The 21,292-nt window shown below is 39.2% G+C and overlaps 2 protein-coding genes across 3 annotated transcripts; one reads left to right on the forward strand and one right to left on the reverse strand.

Annotated features, from left to right (window-relative positions):
* Positions 1-307: 307 nt before the first annotated feature.
* On the reverse strand, positions 308-12,732 carry orc1 (origin recognition complex, subunit 1). 2 transcript variants are annotated; one of them, XM_007258340.4, is made up of 19 exons: positions 12,558-12,732; positions 11,404-11,510; positions 11,062-11,189; positions 10,427-10,599; positions 9,386-9,764; positions 9,021-9,216; positions 6,894-7,022; positions 6,194-6,250; positions 5,946-6,047; positions 5,587-5,833; positions 5,304-5,410; positions 4,465-4,566; positions 4,190-4,361; positions 3,973-4,080; positions 2,334-2,483; positions 2,106-2,225; positions 1,835-2,001; positions 1,613-1,700; positions 308-1,064 (listed from the first exon to the last, which is right to left on the reverse strand). In XM_007258340.4, exons 2-19 carry the CDS (start codon positions 11,499-11,501, stop codon positions 870-872), a joined length of 2,718 nt encoding a protein of 905 aa, XP_007258402.3. In that variant the 5' UTR covers positions 11,502-11,510; positions 12,558-12,732; the 3' UTR covers positions 308-869. The 2 variants fall into 2 exon arrangements, with proteins under 2 accessions (XP_007258402.3, XP_049335632.1); XM_049479675.1 differs by lacking the exon at positions 6,894-7,022.
* Positions 12,733-17,249: 4,517 nt separating this feature from the next.
* On the forward strand, positions 17,250-21,085 carry prpf38a (pre-mRNA processing factor 38A). Its single transcript, XM_007258342.4, has 10 exons — positions 17,250-17,436; positions 18,500-18,659; positions 19,111-19,232; positions 19,352-19,437; positions 19,552-19,662; positions 19,761-19,867; positions 20,166-20,192; positions 20,346-20,449; positions 20,594-20,642; positions 20,763-21,085. The coding sequence occupies exons 1-10, from the start codon at positions 17,307-17,309 to the stop codon at positions 20,806-20,808; spliced, it is 942 nt and encodes a 313-aa protein (XP_007258404.1). The 5' UTR covers positions 17,250-17,306; the 3' UTR covers positions 20,809-21,085.
* Positions 21,086-21,292: the final 207 nt, after the last annotated feature.

The following is a 21,292-nucleotide window of genomic DNA, read 5'->3' on the forward strand; positions in this document are numbered from 1 at the left end:
AAAATGGGATGCTGCATATTGTTTCCCTACAGGTGGGAAAAAAAACTTGAATGTTAATGTGAAGCAGTGTAGTAAACGGTGCTCTCACAATGGACCAAACAGTATCTGTCCATAAGACAAAAGTATATTTCAACTCATTTTCACTGAATTTACATATATAAAACAAGCTTCAGTTTATATACTCATACAATATTAAAACCCAGAGATGAAAATTGCATGGTCTACCTGCATTACAAGACCACAAATATCTGGACATTAAACTAGACTAGCATTTGACAAAGTACAGAAATAACTCATTTCAACTCTAGAATTTTCAATAATTTTATTAGCGACTTCAAGAAAATTAAAACAGATCAACAAAGATAAAATATTTGGCCGACTTAAAGATGACCAAATTTACACACAATTAGACAGACCTTAAAAAGACAGACATTATGTGCTCAACACAATAGGGGGAGATTCACTCTCCAATAATAAAATGTATTAAATCAGTGTATTTTGCACCCAAAACAAATATGTAATTAAAATAACTTGATTCCAAGTACAATCCTGCTATCCATCCTGGATATTCCACTACGTACCCCTAAGTGCTCTTCAGCACCACTGCTGCAAAAACTGCATTGCAGCATGATCACGTAATTGCTTATTGTACATTTTCATTCAAACAAAACCAGTTTCCTCGGGTTCAAAAGGCTGAGCATAGGAGGAGGCTCATTTATATTTTAAAAGCCAGAACAATTGTGTGTCAAAATCTCCTGAAACCTTAACTGGAAAAATCCATACAAGGAGATGCCCATAATGATGTTCCACTGACATTCTTGTGCAAAAACCACAGTTTCATGCAGGGAAGAATACACAGCGTAAGGATCTCAGTCAGCCTTCAGGGCATACAGCACATCATCCTGGCTGACATTGAGGCGAACACGGAGCAGCAAGTCTAGACGGCTGGGCTCCAGAAGGAGCAAACGACAGGCTCCCAGTCTTTGACACACAGCCAGACCCTCAGACACACTCACCGGCTGCAACCCCTCCATTCGACACAGAGCCTGGTGCTGTACAAACACCTAACACAGGAGAAACAGAGAAACATGGGTCACTATAAAGCATTATTACCTTCTGTAACACATTTTGACTAGTGTGTAAGTATGATTTAATTACAGGAGAAAGGTCAAACATTATATGCCAACACTGAAATATGATTGTAGCTCAAATCATCTGTGAAGTATGTTTTGGGCTTTACAAAGACTTAACTTAATTCAGGAACTAATAGATGGATTTTGTTGAAAGACTACAATAAATAATTTTGCAGTCTTAAAAAACATAGAAAATGACATGAAAAGGGGTAAATTCAGTCTCTGCATACCTGCAACTGCACTATGTAACTTTGGTGAAATGGACAACTCTGTTTCACAATGTAAGTCCACATGCTTTTCACCTTCAGTGACAACTCTGAATCCCTCAGCTTGTCCAGAAAGGCATGTAATATGTTACACGTCATTTAGGGGTGACTCAGAACACAAACTATACTTCCCATAAAGGGATGCCAAAAAATCTCAATAGTCAGATAATGCTGCTTTAAACTAAGCTCTAAATATTCAGTTGAAATAGTTACCTGTTGGAATGTGGCCTCTTCTAAACCTAACCTACGAAACTCCGCAATCACTGCCCTGAGGAAGAGCTGCTCCTGCAGAGAGGTACACCTGTAACAACAAGGACCAGAATTAAATATCATTAACAGAAAAAAGCCTAATACATGTTGGTTTTGATATTTAAAACAAAACAAGTATAACAAAAGATTGTCTATAACTGCACCCACAATGCCACATGACCTCACCTGATTGCTGCGATATAGGAAGAAGAAAACATCTCATCTAAAGCTTCCATCACATGACTCATCCCAACCAATCCTGTGCTGCTCCGTTGACTGGAGTACTCGCAGATTTCTGTGGCTCGCCTACATATATCTAAACAGCGGCGTGCATCACCTGACAGAGCTGCCACCTGCAGAGCAGCCAGGACAACAGTCAGACTGTTAGTCAGTCAACAAAATTTTATGAGAAGATGCAAAGTTGCTTTCTAAAACTTCTGGGGGTGTTTATTTGTACCTTTCTCGATACTAGCTGAAGAGCATCCTCCTCAAAAGCCTTCACTTTGTTCAGTCGAGAGGTGATAATCTGCTGCAGCTGCTTAAAAGTGTACGGCTGGAAAGACATGCGTGTCAGCCCCTGGAAATGAAACGTAAATATACATATGGAAAAAAAACTCATCATATTACATGCAAAATACTTTTTTAGGACATGTCAGCCTGGTAAAACTTCTTTTCGGTGACTTACCAGGCGACTGGCCACACGGTTTATCATAATCCTCTCAGGCAAGTCCATAGTGTTTGCAATGGTCAGCACCACCAGGCGGGCATGCCGTCTTGTTGGCCAATCAAACAAATTGTACATGACATTCTGCTTCCTGGTCCACAAAAGGTCCAACTAGAAAATGTAGCCAGATGAAAAACTGTTAAGTGCATGTATTAAGCTAAAGTAGACAAATTAAATTTGTTTTTCTTGCAAAATGAGAGATGTAATTTAAGTTGATTTAAAATAAGCGATGGGGTGACCCACTTTTTTTTTTAGCTTTGATCCGATTCCGATATACAAAACTGCCGATTCTGATCCAAATACAGATACAGGCTTTTTTAGTTTATTATTAGTACTAGGATTAAGTTTACAAAATGAGGTTGAAACAGTCCACACAGCCCTTTCAAGAGTATACACAAGTGCATTCCAATGTCATTTATTTGACACACTTTATATACGAACACAGAATAGTTTCCTTTTAAATAAAATATTTTATTGTTTTATTAAACATGAAAAAAGATTAATATTAAATATGTAAATTACTAAATTCAAGGCTCTAGACCAATTTAGAGACTTATTTTGACACCTAGCGTAATGGATTAGCTGCAACGGCTAACTGCAATGGCTAACCGGCCAAGCTAACTGCATTTCCAAGCTGAATTAATCAGTGTTTTTAATAACAGATTGATTTCTTAATGCTGGTTACAGTGGGTTGGATCTGTGGTTTGATATTAGATGTGGATTATGGCTGTAGTTCACTTGAGTTACTTATTACATTCACAAAGCCGGAATTCAGCTGAGAGCCCAATGCTAGCTAGGCTAACAGACTGCAGCTCTTAATGGAGATGGCTAACGGCTAAGTGGTGATGCTAACTATTTCCGGACTAAATTAATTGCTGTTTTTAAGAACAGATGGGTGTGTTTGTGCTGGTTAGTGTTTGTAGATCCTGTGGTTTTATAGGATATGTGGATTATGACTTTAGATTACTCCAGTCTGTTGTTAATACCTTGTATGTGAATGTGTTCACCCCCAGTTAATCTTTTATTCAAATATTTGTCTAAATATACATCAGAAAACCCATAATTAAGGTGCTTCATAGGTACAACGAAACCCTGCTTGGCTAAATCTTCGGTGTAGCCGTTAATAAAAAGACATGGGACATGTCAAACAAAACACAAGACAATTAACAGACAAAATGCTTGACTTGCATACACTGTAGAAGTTCATAAAATTAGAAAAAATTATGCATGTTAGCAGGAGAAGCAGTCAGTTGCTGCCAGATGTAGAAATATTGTAATATATTTGTCTACTATAAAATACTACATTTTTTACTGATGTGTCAGCTGTGCCTCTCTCCATTTTTGCACCAAGTACAGTACCACAAACTCCTTCACTTGGCTCGGACCTGCCCTCTGGTGGATATATTACATAACAGGCTCTTGAAACTTTCCAGTCCTTTTTATTTTCTGCACATTTCAAATAATATACAATTGTAACTGATGACCCAATCTGATTGGCTTAATCCTTACTTGAGCAAACTGATGGATGTGCAACCAAGTACCAGAAAGCAAACAATGTATTTACAAATGTTTTTCTGTAATGGCTACTGGACAAACTCACCTCATCTACCAACAGCACTGTGGTCTCTTTCTTTGGTGCCGGCATACTAAACCTCTTCTCCAGCAGAGCTGCGGCATGGTCAGCCGTCGCCTTCTGATTGGTCAGTTTCTACACAACATAGCATCAAAATCAGTTTGAATTACAGCAGGTATATAATGGAACCAAAAAGCACAAGAGACCTAAAGAAAAAAGACAGGAGAAAAAACAGCTTGCACACCTGCAGTATCTGAACATAAGCCTGGTGTGGGTCAGTCATCTTCATGCCGTTGATCTCTATGAAGTTGAAGTGAGGGATCTCATCTTGCTCCGCTGCCTGCTGGAGAGATCTGATCACCTCATGCACTGTGGCAGTCTTCCCTGTGCCAGGAACGCCGGAGATATACATACACCTGAAGAAAAAACACATCACTACGCGTCAGCTAAATAACAATTACTGAGCTATCTAGTCAAAAAACTAGAAGTTAGATCATAGAGGATTAAAACTCTACTCACCCTCCTGTGCCATCCATGACCTTACTCTCCACAAAATTGTAAATGTCCTGGAACTCCTGTTCTCTACATGGTAGAGACTCAGGAACTGAGGACACGTGCAACCTGTTGGATAAAAGAAAAAAAGAATGATCAAAGAATGAACAGTCATTTTTTGTTTTTTAACTGCTTTAGTTTTACTTCAGAACTGACACTTTTAATGACACTTTCTCCATCAGGGAATTCAGGAAGAGTGTTTCACTTGAGTAAGTAGATTTTATTTATGAAGCACATTTAAGAAAAACTTAAAATATACATTTAAAAAACACAAAATCTGAAATCACACAAGCTAATAACGAGTCTAAAAATTTTATTTAAAAAAAGCAGTAACATGGCATTTCTACCATTCTGACAGGTATGGTAGAAGGACAGCGATAAATCTGTGATACAGGTAGGGGTTATCCACAAAAGGCAACTGTAGGTGACTGTTTTAATTCCAATATAGCATTTGTATTAAATGCATCAGCATTTAATGGGTTGGAATGAAAACCTGCAGTTGCTCCGGCCCTTTACGGATAAGACTGTTGACCCCTGGGCTACACCATTCAGACTAAATAAATAACCTGAAACTTGGCCTTGTAATGAACAGGAACCCAGTATAGCATGGCTAAAAGTGGCTATCTGTATGAAGAATAATTTATTACAGATGAGAACCAGCACAGGAAATATTAATTTAGAAATATTATGCTTTTTATCTAGCTAGTTGTGATACAACTGATTTGTTTGTAATCTCAAACTTTGTTTGTCAAATTTGAGATTACAAACAAATCAGTACAATCAATTCATGAGGAGGCATCACTTACCGTAGCCTTGCCTCTTCGAGCACATTCCCTGGCTTTCGAGCTGGCAAACTTCTGGCGGGAATGCTAGGGGTGGCATGACGAGGTGTTCGAGGAGTAGATGGAGCAGCCTGCGATTCAACATAAATTAAGAAAAAAAAAAGAAAAAAAAAATATATATATATAAGCTACGTGTATGTTCTGACTAAATTAGTGTTTTATATGTTTTCGCCCTAAACTAGTTTCTTCAAAGATACAATAAGTTTAAAACCCTACTTGCATATCTTGCTGCTATTGTACCCTGTACCTTTTTGCTGGGAGTTTTGCGTGGTGTTCTTGCAGACGCTCTTCTTTTTTCAGTTGAGCGAGGAGTTTTCGGGCAGGTTGAACGTCTGCTCCTCTTCACAACAAGCTCATCTTCACTGTCGCCTTTCATCTCCTCTTCCTCCTCATCACTGCTGCTCTCTAGGTCTAGCTTGGTAGGTACGAAACAGCCATCGTCACCAGCATCCTCGCCATCGGACTGCAGCTCATCCTGGTTACTCAGCATATTCCTACAACGTAATTATACAAAGCTTTCTTAATGCAACATGTTGATTGAATCTGTAAAATTTTGTTCAATAAGAAAAGTATAGATCAACCAAAATGATCAATTTGTAAACGTACAGCTGCTTCTTGATGCGGGAGGAGACACACTGGGCTGACTTCCTTTTAGAGCGGGGAGTAGCAGCACTCAGTGCAGGAGAGTCTTCATGCTCTTCCTCAGCCCTGAGGATAAAACAGCAGATGGATTATTTAAACAATCACATTTTGATCAGATGCTGTTTATGATAAAGGGTCAAACAAAACCTAACAAAATAAGTACCATTAGAAAAACATCCATTAATTATTCGTAAAAAGACTTGTACACTTACAGCACAGCAAGGGCCGTCTCTCTGGCTGTTGTAGACTCTCGTCTTCTAGAGGGAGTTCTAAACAAGACAGATAAAACAGCATCACATCATTAGATTTAGTTAACACTTTGCACTTGCACTAGACTATGGTTCATTTTCACCCTTGATGTGATTTCTTTGGGTAGGTGTGAACAGTTTTTGCACTCCAATGCAACCAAACCAAAATTCTTGAGAGGAGGTCGAGCCCAAAACAATCTGGAGCGGTTTACATGGGGTGAGAACAGAAACTAACCAAAATGTGATCCAACTAAATGACTCTGCAGGTGTAGTATAACTGGTATATATGAACTAATCCAGCTGATAGGAACTTCCTGTATTTACTTTCTTGCTCTTGTTCCAGTTAGGTCTGTCCAATAACTGGAGAAAACATTCTCTCATTGGTTTGCTAATGTGGTCCATCAAGGAGCACTTGGATTATTCCCTGTGTGAAAACAAACCAAACCAATAGAAAAACTCAAAATCTACACACTTGTTAAGTGATTCAGACCAGACCAACTGGTCCTAACTATAGGTGTAAAAAAAAACACAATATAATGCTTAAAGTTATATAAAAAAATAATAATAAATAAAAAAATACACCATAAACTCCATCACCAAAAGTGCAGTAACCACACACTATCCCTGTCCCTGAATCACCATGAAGTGGGGGTGACAGTCTTACTTCTGTCCCCTAAGGCTGGCTCTCCTGGGAGTGGAGTCTCTCCTACGAGGGGTCCTGCCTTTACTGGCAAGCACTGACCCAATCTCAAACACATCATCATCTTCTAGGGACTGAACCCCATCAAAGTCCCTGAGAGGGCAGTAGAAAACTTAAAATGTCACTTACATTGTACATTTACTTTATATAAAGCATTTATTTAGACTATTAGTTTAAATCCCTTAACAAAGCTTAGTAATACACTACCGTTCAAAAGTTTGGGGTCACATTGAAACGTCCTTATTTTTGAAGGAAAAGCACTGTACTTTTCAATGAAGATAACTTTAAACTAGTCCTAACTTTAAACAAATACACTCTGTACATTGCTAATGTGGTAAATGACTATTCTAGCTGCAAATGTCTGGGTTTGGTGCAATATCTACATAGGTTCCAGCAACTATCACTCCAGTGTTCTAATGGTACAATGTGTTTGCTCATTGGCTCAGAAGGCTAATTGATGATTAGAAAACCCTTGTGCAATCATATTCACACACCTGAAAACAGTCTAGCTCATTACAGAAGCTACAAAACTGACCTTCCTTTGAGCAGATTGAGTTTCTGGAGCATCACATTTGTGGGGTCAATTAAACGCTCAAAATGGCCAGAAAAAGAGAACTTTCATCTGAAACTCGACAGTCTATTCTTGTTCTTAGAAATGAAGGCTATTCCATGCGAGAAATTGCTAAGAAATTGAAGATTTCCTACAACGGTGTGTACTACTCCCTTCAGAGGACAGCACAAACAGGCTCTAACCAAAGTAGAAAAAGAAGTGGGAGGCCGCGTTGCACAACTAAGCAAGAAGATAAGTACATTAGAGTCTCTACTTTGAGAAACAGACGCCTCACAGGTCCCCAACTGGCATCTTCATTAAATAGTACCCGCAAAACACCAGTGTCAACATCTACAGTGAAGAGGCGGCTGCGGGATTTTGGGCTTCAGGGCAGAGTGGCAAAGAAAAGGCCATATCTGAGACTGGCTAATAAAAGAAAAAGATTAAGATGGGCAAAAGAACACAGACATTGGACAGAGGAAGACTGGAAAAAAGTGTTGTGGACGGATGAATCCAAGTTTGAGGTGTTTGGATCACAAAGAAGAACGTTTGTGAGACGCAGAACAAATGAAAAGATGCTGGAAGAATGCCTGACGCCATCTGTTAAGCATGGTGGAGGTAATGTGATGGTCTGGGGTTGCTTTGGTGCTGGTAAGGTGGGAGATTTGTACAGGGTAAAAAGGATTCTGAATAAGGAAGGCTATCACTCCATTTTGCAACGCCATGCCATACCCAGTGGACAGCGCCTGATCGGAGCCAATTTCGTCCTACAACAGGACAATGACCCTAAACACACCTCCAAATTGTGCAAGAACTATTTACAGCAGAAGCAGGCAGCTGGTATTCTATTGGTAATGGAGTGGCCAGCGCAGTCACCAGATCTGAACCCCATTGAGCTGTTGTGGGAGCAGCTTGACCGTATGGTACGCCAGAAGTGCCCATCCAACCAATCCAACTTGTGGGAGCTGCTTCTAGAAGCATGGGGTGCAATTTCTCCAGCTTACCTCAACAAATTAACAGCTAGAATGCCAAAGGTGTGCAATGCTGTAATTGCTGCAAATGGAGGATTCTTTGATGAAAGCAAAGTTTGATGTAAAAACAATGTTATTTCAAATACAAATCATTATTTCTAACCTTGTCAATGTCTTGACTCTATTTTCTATTCATTTCACAACGTATGGTGGTGAATAAGTGTGACTTTTCATGGAAAACACAAAATTGTTTGAGTGACCCCAAACTTTTGAACGGCAGTGTACACTAAAAAAATGTCTTCAACTAAAACAGTCACTGTAAAATTGAAATTACTGCCAAAAACATTGAGTCAGTAACAGTTCTCTGAGAGATTAGCTTGTCCAGAAGATGTTGGGCTACTATTGCCCACATATACCATGAAAATTATTGTACCTCTCTGTTTTTGTAACACTCATTTAGTTATTTATTTCTTTGTAATGATATCCCGTGTTTTCTTTTCTGGACTAGATCTGTTTTGGTGATCATTAAAAGCTAGTGGATATTCCTTTACATAGTACTTATAATCTAACCTGCTGGAGGTGACATTGTCCATGTCCTCTACAGTGGAGGATTTAAGAGGGATTGAAAGAGGAGTGAGCCTGATTGTGATGGAGATACGAGGAGGTGGGGAACCACCCATTTTAGTGGCCAGGTCTTCCTCCATTTCCTGGTCATCGTCCAATATCTGCCCAAGAACATCATCCCTAGTAAGCTTCTTACTTGGACCTGGGAATGCAAAACAAAACATGATCTGTACTAAACTAGAAATCACAAAACAATAGAATTACAAAATCTTATGAACCTCATTGAGAGCAAAATATGTTTAATTTATACAATTATAATGTTACATATACTGTACATAAACTATGCTGCTTGAGAATCTAACAGCACTCACTGCAAAGGTCCAACTTCTTGCGGATGGTTGGATTTGAGGAGACTCTGCTTCTCCTTTTTACATTCAGTACTTTGGCTGCAGAGAGCTTGGAAGCAGAGTGGGCCGACTCTGCCTCAGTTGAGTTTATCTTGCCCGTGCTCATGCTGCCACGGGTTGCAATGCCAGTCATGGCTCTCTTCATCACACTGGGGTCTGGGGTGGGGAGAGAACGAAGTCTGGGTGCACGCTGGGCGGGTGGTGGAGACCTGGGGCTCTGAGGAGACTGAAACAGCTCAGTGTCCAAAATTCGAAATGCCTTAGTGTCCCACAAAAGCTTCACAAACAGAGTATCCTTGCTTGCCCCATCTGGAAACTGAGCCTCAGCAGGAATCTGGGTAACCTGGATGCAAACAGGGGAACAAACTACTCAGACGAAGAAGTAATACACTGAACTATTTATCGAGCAATCGATTTTGTAGACATGCAGACAGCTTAAAAGAAGCCTCACCCAAGAAGGCAGAAGGAAAATATAGCTATAATATGGTTCTAATATAGCTAAATATGGTGGTTCTCTTCATATCTATCTACACAGCCACAATAAAGCACAAACGAATCCAAAGGGCACTGCTTGCCTCCTTCAAACCTAAGGGTGTTTTCACACCTGAAAGTCCACACCAAGGTTTGTACCTGTTACATTGTATATAATTGACCCAGTTAGTTTTGGATTTACACTACAGTTTAGTGAGCAGACTAAAGAACTTTACTATATTCTATTATTATCAGCTATGTGGGCTGCATCTCTCTATTTCATATTGATTGCTTTGCAGAAATCATTTGTTTGGAGAGTTGCTTTGCCCATGTGTGAATTTGAGCTTCATGTCAGAATCTGACTCCCTTTCACATACACACGCTGCCCTATCAGAATGAGTGTAAAAGAAGCGTGGTCTGGACTATCAGATGTGAAAACGCCCTAACAGACTACAGTACACATACTGTATGTACAGCAGTCACATGACAAATTTTATTCAGCTTCCAATAAAGCACACATGTGCACATACATACCTGAACTGCTCCTAGGATGGTTTCGGCATCCACCTCGTTGTCACAGGAGCTATCTTGGTAGTAAAAGATTTCTTGAGGGTGGGGGTCTCTGCCCAGAAGCCCTATTTTGTTGGATGGTATTTCACTTACACGCACGAACCACTTCACCACTGCCTTTTTCTTCTTTCCAGTGTCTAGGAACATTAAAATGTCAATTAACACAATCCGATAAATTCAGTGAGCAGCTCATTAATGTTATTCTTTGGAATTATGTGTGCATAACTAAATATTTTAAGGTAAAATCTAGAAATCAGATCTGAACTAGTTCTATGGAATGTAAAACATTAATTTCCTTTAAAGGAGTTTGTTTGATCTCCAGAGCTAAACCAGCACACCTACGTTCTATAAATGAGGCCAGGCGAACAAACAGATTCACACATTGTCCTATGATGCTCTTAGGAGGTTCAGTATATTTCACAGTGGGACTGCACAAGTTAAAATAAAGAACAGAGTGCTGTAAGGACACAACTTTACACAGCACTTAAAGGGTGTAAAGGGTTAATAAATGGATGCCTTGGATGCCACCTTAGGGATCAATGATAGGGTGAAAATGGCAACAAAAAAGGGGTGATTTGCTGAACTGTAGGGGTTCGTACCATCAGTGAAAAGCTTAAGAAGCTGTGCAACAAACGGGTTGTCCTCGTCATCTCCCTCAATCAGTATGCACTGGCCTACAGACACCACAGCTTTCCTCGGCCTTCCATCCACAGCTATAGACAAAGACCTGTGGAGTTTAAACCAGTCAAACACGTTAGCGAGTTAGATAGCTTATTAACTAAATGCTTCCAGTTTTATAAACACTAATTCGTTAGGTTAGCTAGCTAGTCAGATCGATAGTTAACCAGATAGTTTAACTAACCTAGCTAAGTTAGGTAACCAAGCAACTTTATGGCTTCTAGATAAAAGAGATCGCTAGCGTAAACAACAGATTTAGTTACCTATAAAACGCTCTCTTCAGTTTTCTGTCTTCTGTAATCGGCCTTCCTTCCAGTTTATAACTCCTTCGTATACGTAGCATAGTGTGGTAGCGGCTCATTTTGGTGACCTGCAAAAAAAAAAAACACTTCATTTAACACATATCAACCAGCTAGCAAACAAGCTAACTTAGATGGTTAGATAAATACTGGCTAAATTATTGCATGAATTACATTTTTAGGGGAAAAAAAAGCCTGGGGGTCCCTGTGGATATCAAATATAACTAAATGTATTAACATAATAGTTTTATGATTAGCCTGCATATTTAATAATAGATATTTTGCATAATATTACTCAAATAAAACTAATGAAAAAACACTGTTTTAGTAAGTTTACAAAAAACAATATAGCTAGTACAAATATAGACAGACAAATATTCTTCAGTTACACATTCTTGCACGTATTGTAGCTAGGCTACATATTTTGATTCATCAGCCACTTTACTCATGATTTTGGACGTAACCTAGACATGGCGAGTAACATTATATATACAACTAAGTATAAAAAAGCTCTGGTATGCTATTTAGTAATAAACATAAATCTGGTTTGTTGCCTAAGGGGAACACTATTCCATAGAGGGTAAAGCTAGCTAGGAACTATATGTATTATATTTCTATTATATTAAATATATATATTTTGACCATCATTTTGATCATCTAAAGCAGATCATTTTAGGGCAAGGAAGAAACCAAAACATGCAGGAGCTAACCTAACCTAGCAAGAATATCTGCATTGAAAAAAACATTCTTCAACGTTACTTTACATATGAAATATGTGCAAGAATATATTCAAGACCAACTTGACTCATTATTTTGAACGTCAGTTAACATAGCTAACCTAGATATGCCTTTATATTATATGCCTAGATATAACATTATATTATAAATTACGTAAACATATAAAAAACATAGAAAATAAGCTCTGGTAACGTTATGCTCTTTTGTAATAAACCACATAAGTTATTTGGTTTGGACACTTTGAGGGCAACACTATTCCACAGCGTGTAAAGATAGCTGGCTAACTTTAGCTAACTAGCTTAGCATACGTCTGTAGGTGTAGTTGCAGTCAGTATGTAAAGTTACAGCTGAAGACGACCCACTGAACCAATATCACTTACTTTTAGTAGAGCCTCTGCAATATATCAAGCTTCTTTAACCAATCCGACAGTGTGCTGTTATCCTTACTAGATGGGAAAGTGATATAACGTTAAAACTTTAAAACACTGATCCGTGCTCGCTCTGTCTCCCCCAACCCCCTGTTGCCTTCAGACACGACACACAACTTTTCCCGCGAAAGATGAGGACTATTTGCATACCGACATATCATTGGACCAGTGGAATGAATCCACGCCTACTGACCCGATGGCGTAGGCCGTGCGTGTCATAACTACATGCTGACTTGCTGTCCTACTGCCTAAACCTTCTCACTTAAAGCCGTAGAAAGCGGTGAATCTGTAACCGAAACAAAAAAGAAAAATAGCGCTTCCTGCCATACAATATATGATCGTTTATATGTGTTCTCATTAGCTGTTAACCTTAATGCTAAACAAAATAGAAGGCTAAATTACTAAACATCGATTCAGACAAGGATGGGTTCTTTCCTGCCTAACTAGGCAACATGTCATACGTTTCAGATACAACCCAGCGGATATTCTTTTTTTCTGCGGGGTCGACGTGTTTGGTCGTGAGTATCATAAACATCCACCTGTTTTTTTATATTTTAATATGGGTTAGACGAAGGTTTATTTAGTATTTTTGTGTTTATTTAAAGTTTCTACATCTGGAAAAAAGATGTATGAAAATGTATGAGCTCTCTCTCCTTTCAATATTAAATCTTTTTTTAGATGCAGATGATCTAAAATGTCAGTCTGGACATCTCTGATGCACATCAAAACAAAAATCGTGTTTACTTCCGACTGGTTATAGGCAAGAAAAGCAAGGTACCAGCCTGAGAGGGGCATTGTAACAGTAACTAAACTAAACTAAACTAAACTAAACTGAGTCTAGTACATCCTTGCAAATATATGTATCCAAGTGTCCTTTTGGGCATCTCCAAGTGCCATTTTGAGCATCTCCAACTGTCCTTTTGGGCATCTCCAAGTGCCATTTTGAGCATCTCCAACTGTCCTTTTGGGCATCTCCAAGTGTCTTTTTGGGCATCACCAAGTGTCACTTAGGGCATCTCCAAGTGTCCTTTTGAGCATCTCCAAGTGTTCTTTTGGGCATCTCCAAGTGCCATTTTGGGCATCTCCAAGTGTCCTTTTGGGCATCTCCAAGTGTCCTTTTGGGCATCTCCGAGTGTCCCTTTGGGCATCTCCAAGTGTCATTTTGAGCATCTTCAAATGTACCTTTGGGCATCTCCAAGTGCCATCTTGGGCATCTCCAAGTGTCCTTTTGGGCATCTCCAAGTGTCCTTTCGGGCATCTCTGAGTGTCCTCTTGAGCATCTTCAGGTGTCCCTTTGGTCATCTCCAAGTGTCCTTTTTGGTGTCTCCAAGTGCCGTTTTGGGCATCTACAGGTGTCCTTTTTGGCATCTCCAAGTGTCCCCTTGAGCATCTCCAAGTGTCTTTTTGATCATCTCCAAGTGCCATTTTGGGCATCTCCAAGTGTCCTTTTGGGTATCTCCAAGTGTGCCTTTGGGCATCTCCAAGTGTCCTTTTGGGCATCTCCAAGTGTCCTTTTGGGCATCTCCAAGTGTCCTTTCGGGCATCTCTGAGTGTCATTTTGGGCATCTACAGGTGTCATTTTGGGCATCTCCAAGTGTCCCATTGAGCATCTCCAAGTGTCTTTTTGGGCATCTCCAAGTGTCCTTTTGGGCATCTCCAAGTGTCCCTTTGGACATCTCCAAGTGTCCTTTTGGACGTCTCCAAGTGTCATTTTGGGTATCTCCAAATGTCCCTTTGACCATCTCCAAGTGTGCCTTTGAGTATCTCCAAGTGTCCTTTTGGGTATCTCCAAGTACCATTTTGGGAATCTTCAAGTGTCATTTTGGGCATCTTCAAGTGTCATTTTGGCCATCTCCAGGTCTCCCTTTGGGCATCTCCAAGTGTCCTTTTGGGCATCTCCAGGTGTCCCTTTGGGCATCTGCAAGTGTCATTTTTGGCATCTCCAATTATCATTTTGGGCATCTCCAAGTGTCCCTTTGGGCATCTCCAAGTGTCCTTTTGGGTGTCTCCAAGTGTCCTTTTGGGTATCTCCAAGTGCCATTTTGAGCATCTCCAAGTGCCATTTTGAGCATCTCCAAATGTCCCTTTGGGCATCTCCAAGTGTGCCTTTGGGCATCTCCAAGTGTCCTTTCGGGCATCTCTGAGTGTCCTTTTGGGCATCTTCAGGTGTCCCTTTGGTCATCTCCAAGTGTCCTTTTCGGTATCTCCAAGTGTCATTTTGGGCATCTACAGGTGTCCTTTTGGGCATCTCCAAGTGTCCCATTGAGCATCTCCAAGTGTCTTTTTGGGCATCTCCAAGTGTCCCTTTGGGCATCTCCAAGTGTCCCTTTGGACATCTCCAAGTGTCCTTTTGGATGTCTCCAAGTGCCATTTTGGACATCTCCAAGTGCCATTTTGGGCATCTCCAAGTGTCATTTTGGGCATCTCCAAATGTCCCTTTGGCCATCTCCAAGTGTGCCTTTGAGTATCTCCAAGTGTCCTTTTGGGTATCTCCAAGTACCATTTTGGGAATCTTCAAATGTCATTTTGAGCATCTCCAAGTGTCCCTTTGGGCATCTTCAAGTGTCATTTTGGCCATCTCCAGGTCTCCCTTTGGGCATCTCCAAGTGTCCTTTTGGGCATCTCCAGGTGTCCCTTTGGGCATCTGCAAGTGTCATTTTTGGCATCTCCAATTATCATTTTGGGCATCTCCAAGTGTCCCTTTGGGCATCTCCAAGTGTCCTTTTGGGTGTCTCCAAGTGTCCTTTTGGGTATCTCCAAGTGCCATTTTGGGGATCTCCAAGTGTCCCATTGAGCATCTCCAAGTGTCTTTTTGGGCATCTCCAAGTGTTCCTTTGGGCATCTCCAAGTGTCCCTTTGGACATCTCCAAGTGTCCTTTTGGATGTCTCCAAGTGTCATTTTGGGCATCTCCAAATGTCCCTTTGGCCATCTCCAAGTGTGCCTTTGAGTATCTCCAAGTGTCCTTTTGGGTATCTCCAAGTGCCATTTTGGGAATCTCCAGGTGTCCCTTTGGGCATCTTCAAGTGTCCTTTTGGGCAGCTCCAAGTGCCATTTTGGGCTTCTCAAAATGTCCCTTTGGGCATCTCCAAGGGTCCTTTTGGGTATCTTCAAGTGCTCCAAGATCCAAGATCTCCAAGATGATGCAACATTATAGCACAGGAGTTTGGTTGTAGCTACTTTTTTTATCACTTTGTTTACGTGCTTAAATCCCTCGTTTCCAAAACTCTAAAAACAATATATAACTTTTAATACCTGAACCTGAAAGTAGTTATTGCATTATTTCATTTTTATTTTACTATAAATGGACCAATATAAATGTTTTTTTTACAATGAATTTTATTAAAGATTAAGAAGGGAGTTTCTCCCTATGTAAAGTCACTGTTTTGTACGTTTTTTGTTTTGACAGTGATTATGGATAGAAATAATTAACTAAAATAGTTTGTCTATAAATACAATGTAATTTATATAAAACTGATACATCGTAGCATTTAAAAAGCTTATGTAAGACTCTCCACATTAGCAGTTCTGCTTGTTACTGGGGAAGCATGTAGCAACACATTACAACACAAAGAGATGCGCAAAAACATACCAGACACGTAAATGTGCCCGCCGTGCGTAAAAGTGTCCGCCGTGCGTAAAAACGCATCCCGGGCGTAAAAGCGCGCGCCGTGCGTAAACGCGCATTCCGTGCGTAAAAACGCATCGCGTGCGTAAAAACGCATCCCGTGCGTAAAAGTGCGCGCCTATCCCGTGCGTAGAAACGCATCCCGTGCGTAAAAGTACATTTTGTGTATAAAAATTAGCGCTGTGGGCAAACACCCAGGGGAGTGCTCACACTAAAATCCCAACATCTATAAGGAAAACAAACCTGACAACTTCTCAGGTGTCGATTATTAATTTATATATGTATATTATTTATGTTAATCTAATTAATGGATCTGTGCTGTTTAAGGTATTGTAAGAACATTTGAGAATATTTCACTAACACTGCTAAAGAACTCCTGCGCTAGATATTTTTAAAGGGTTTATTTACAAATTCAAAGTTTTTCTAAGACTGACTTGTCCATATGGAATCATATATGGTTATTTTACAGCATCAAACCTATATGTCATAGCATGCTATATATTTCTGCACTTTACAAGGGGACTTTTTCAGATCACATCTGAATTGGGAAATTAACATAACAAATTTCATGAATAAAGCAGACGTGAAATCGACGTATCTGTGACCTAGCAAATTAACATGCCAAATTTCCTGCGTAAAACAGATTATTCAACGACGTATGTGGGGTGCGATCGGTCTCTGGAGCATATCATATTAATAAAACCAATTTATAATCAATTCAAATGAGGTTGATGCATTTAAGATGTTCAGACCTTTACAAAAAGGTCTTAGTATGTATGCTTTCAGGGTAGTTACTGAGGTAGAGGATATATAGTACTTATCATACACAGTTAACAGCAAATATTGAGACCATTTTAGTCATTTGAAACACAATCTGTTAGCGTGTGAAGAGAAAGAAAGAAACTAAAGTAATTCCCTCATTTAACATCCACATTTAGCCGTGGGTTTACTCCACACTCCGTGCTGTAGGTGTCAGTACTCCCCACTATCAGTCCAGCAGCAGGGCGCTTTAGAGGAAGTTCAGTGGGTTGTGTTCCGGCGTGAGCGCGTTTCATTCATCAGTTCTCTGGTGGAAATGGCGAACAGAACAGTGAAAGATGCGAACAGTATACACGGAACTAACCCCCAGTACCTGGTGGAGAAAATTATCCGCACTCGAATCTACGAGTCCAAATACTGGAAGGAAGAGTGTTTCGGTCTCACAGGTGAGGAGAAAACAGCGTTAGTTAGCCGGTCTGGTGTTGTGCTAGTTAGCTGTGTAGCCAGCTAGGTTAGCTTAGCTTCCTAAGCTGTGTTTAGGGTTATCTACCTGCAGCTCGCTACTGTATTAATTATCTGTTCTCTTGGGTAGATTTGGCAGTGAACCTTAATTAACTAACGTTAAACCCTGGACATCTTTCTTTTGTATTCATAAATGCGCGCACTAACGCAAGAAAGCTGACATGCTAATAACATATAGCTAGCGTTAGCCATGTTAGCTAAATTAGCTCTATGTATCTCACTAGTACTTTGAGCTATTTTGCTAATTAGGTTTACTAGGTTAGCATTTTAAGTAACTTAAAGCATTAGTTAGATACATAGGGAGCTAGTTTAGTTAACGCTAGCAATCCAGCTCTGAAAAAAACAAGAGACCGCTTAAAAACGACGAGTTTCTTTAATTTTACCAAACTGAAAACCTCTGAAATATAATCAAGAGAAAGATGGATGATCACAAGCCATCAAACCAAGCTGAACTGCTTAAAGTTTTGCACCAGGAGGCTTAAAGTTATCCAAAAGCAGTGTGTACGACTGGTGGAGGAGAACATGCGAAGATTCTTGAAGATGTTTGAAAGCTCTGCATCTTTTTATTTCAGCCATTTCTCATTTTCTGCAAATAAATGCTCTAAATGACAATATTTTTATTTGAAATTTGGGAGATGGTGTCTATAGCTTATAAAATAAAAAACAATGTTCATTTTACTCAAACATATACCTATACATAGCTAAATCAGAGAAACTGATTCAGAAACTGAAGTGGTCTCTTAATTCTTTTCAGAGCTGTAAATGATAAGCCAGTATGTTGCTAGCTAGCTAACCTGCATAATGTAATTTTTAATGGATATTAGACATGCTACATATCTGTTCTATTTTGGATGTAGGTATTGTTAAATTGTTGACGTTTAGAGCATCAGTAGTTTATTATTTTATGTATATTGAGCTTTGAATTTGTTCTGACTCTGGACTCTAATCTTTTTGTTCCTCATGGTCACTGAATATATCAACTTTAAGCTGAGCTTGTTGTGGACAAAGCAATGGAACTGAAGTTTGTCGGAGGAGTGTATGGCGGAAACATCAAACCCACACCTTTCTTATGTCTGACGCTGAAGATGCTCCAGATTCAGCCTGAGAAGGACATCATTGTAGAATTCATCAAGAACGAAGATTTTAAGTATGCATATCTCACCTATATTTATATTTTATCTATCACTGACCTGTCTCCTGAGTTTTTTCCTTATGTGTTAGGTTGTTCCTAGTATTATTTGAGCTTCCTGGTTTTTGCACATAAAGAATATCTTTACAATTTCTTTATTGGAAACTGTAATGACTTCACAAGCGGTCCTACCAGACTTTTTATGTTTTAAAACTAATTTCAGCATTTGGTTGGCTGAGTGGGGTGTGTTACATTTAGGTAAAAATGAATAGAAGAAAATAAAACAGACACATGTGATTAAATTAATGCCCATCATGCACAAATGCATTTGGTTTAAGCAGAATGTTTATTGTTTAAACTATTGGGTTTTGTGTCTATTAGGAAATAAATACAGCTACTATCATTAGAAAACAGAATATCATAGTCTATGCATGCAAGTGCTGAATGTAATTTTTAATGTTTTGTTCAGATATGTCCGCTTGCTTGGAGCAACGTATATGCGCCTGACTGGCACCTCAGTGGACTGTTATAAGTATTTGGAACCGTTGTACAATGACTACAGAAAAATCAAAACACAGAACCGAAATGGAGGTAAGCAGCACATTGAAACTAATACCGCATTGGTTCATAAATGAGAGTAACTATATATAGTAATTCCTTGTAAACCAAGAAAACCTTCTAACGTACTTTATCTTACTCTGTCTTCCCAGAGTTTGAGATAATGCATGTGGACGAGTTTATAGACGAGCTGCTTCATGCCGAGCGAGTGTGTGATGTCATCCTCCCTAGGCTCCAGGTTTGTTTTCTTTTTGTATATAATTTAGAATATTGTTATATGTGAGCAATTATGCAAATTTGGGTTTAAATCTGTTACCCTTTGTTGTACTGAAATTGAGTTCATCTTTTATAGAAGAGGCAAGTCCTGGAGGAAGCTGAGCTTTTAGATCCGCGTATCAGTGCCCTTGAAGAAGACCTGGATGAGGTGGAGTCCAGTGAAGAAGAAGACGAAGAAGAGGAGAAGGTATTACTCTAACAATACTTATCACAATAATATTATTAACAGAGGGGCAAAAAAAAGTTTGGTAATTTTTTTGACTTCAATTTTTTTTTAATTTATAGCCGGAAAGAGTACAGACACCAGAGCCACACAGACGGAGTTACAGAGATATGGATAGACCTCGCAGATCTCCCTCTCCTCGCTACAGACGAAGCCGATCGCCCAGAAGGTTGGTGTTAAGTGAAGATTAAGAAAGTGCCAGCAAACTAGCTAAATAAGCATCCCTAAAAGAGTAACCCCCCCTGAAATGATCAACATGCTGTGTTATGTTAATGGATATAAAGGAATACATGGTTATACTGGAATTATTTCAATCTGATGGTGTATTTATTGAATGCTTTTGAAAGGTGTGTGTGTGTGTTGAGTGGCTGCCACTAGTCTATATGAAAATTGAAGTGCTACCATACAATTTATTATTGTTCTTTTCTTTTTCTTTTTTTTTTCCCTTTTTTTAAACCCTGAAACAGACGAAGCAGATCCCCCAAGAGACGAAGGTACACATACAGTGCAAATCTGTCTTTCTCATTCTTACTTCTGCATGCATGTTAATCATCTGAACTAAACTATAGCAAACCACAGAACATTATACATCATTCATTCTTTTAATACTGAGATTTAAGTGATTGTTATTCTGTTCGTGTTTGCAGCCCATCACCCAGACGTGAGCGAGAACGGGATCGCCACCGCAGCAAGAGTCCCCGCAGACACCGCAGTCGGTCCAGAGACAGGAGGCACCGCTCCAAATCTCCAGGTACAACACATCAGCTCATATTTATGCTCTTATTAGCTGCTTGTAAGTTTTCAGTTGTGAACCTGATTCAGGTTATTTTAAAGTAAGGAAATAATATTAATCTTTTTATTATTTAATAAATTATGTCTGCTTGGTTTAATTTAGGTCATCACAGAAGCCACAGACATCGCAGTCATTCAAAGTCTCCAGAAAGGTAATTGAATTCTATTAGAAATAATTCTGTAAATGTATTCCTGATCAATATAGATATGAAAATAGATTGTATTTGTTTATTCGTCAAGTCCTTATGTTTGAATGTTTGTCTCTTTAACAGCCGCTCAAAGAAGAGTCACAAGAGGAGTCGAAGAGGAAACGAGTGATTTTTCTACATTTTTTTGTAGATTTTTTTTTATGTAATGCTTGTATGGTAATGTGTATATAAAAAAAAATATGATGTGAATCTTTTTCTCAACTGATTGGAGTCACACAAGTTTTTTGATGCTGTTTATTCTTTTAAGTCATTTTGAGTGGAAATATTTTTCATCCCATCAATTGTAGTTCATTATTAAAGTGTTTCAGCAGCCCTCTTGTAATAAACAGTTTATCTACGTGTAAATTATGAAAAGATTTTACTCAAATAAACTGTTGTTACAGTGACGGTACATGTCCATTTTTTTGTAAATAAAATCAAGTGCTAAATACTGTGCAAATAAGGCTCAAATGGGTCAGTCTGTGAGGTATTAGCCTGACCACGTGACTGGGGTCTCCTTTTTTGCATCATGATAAATACATTTTAACAACACATTTACCATGAAGTAATTTGACTAAAAATTGCAGCCCAAGTTATTTTGATAACATCTGTTT

This window comes from Astyanax mexicanus, chromosome 5 (genome assembly GCF_023375975.1).
Source record: "Astyanax mexicanus isolate ESR-SI-001 chromosome 5, AstMex3_surface, whole genome shotgun sequence".
NCBI lineage: Eukaryota > Metazoa > Chordata > Actinopteri > Characiformes > Acestrorhamphidae > Astyanax > Astyanax mexicanus.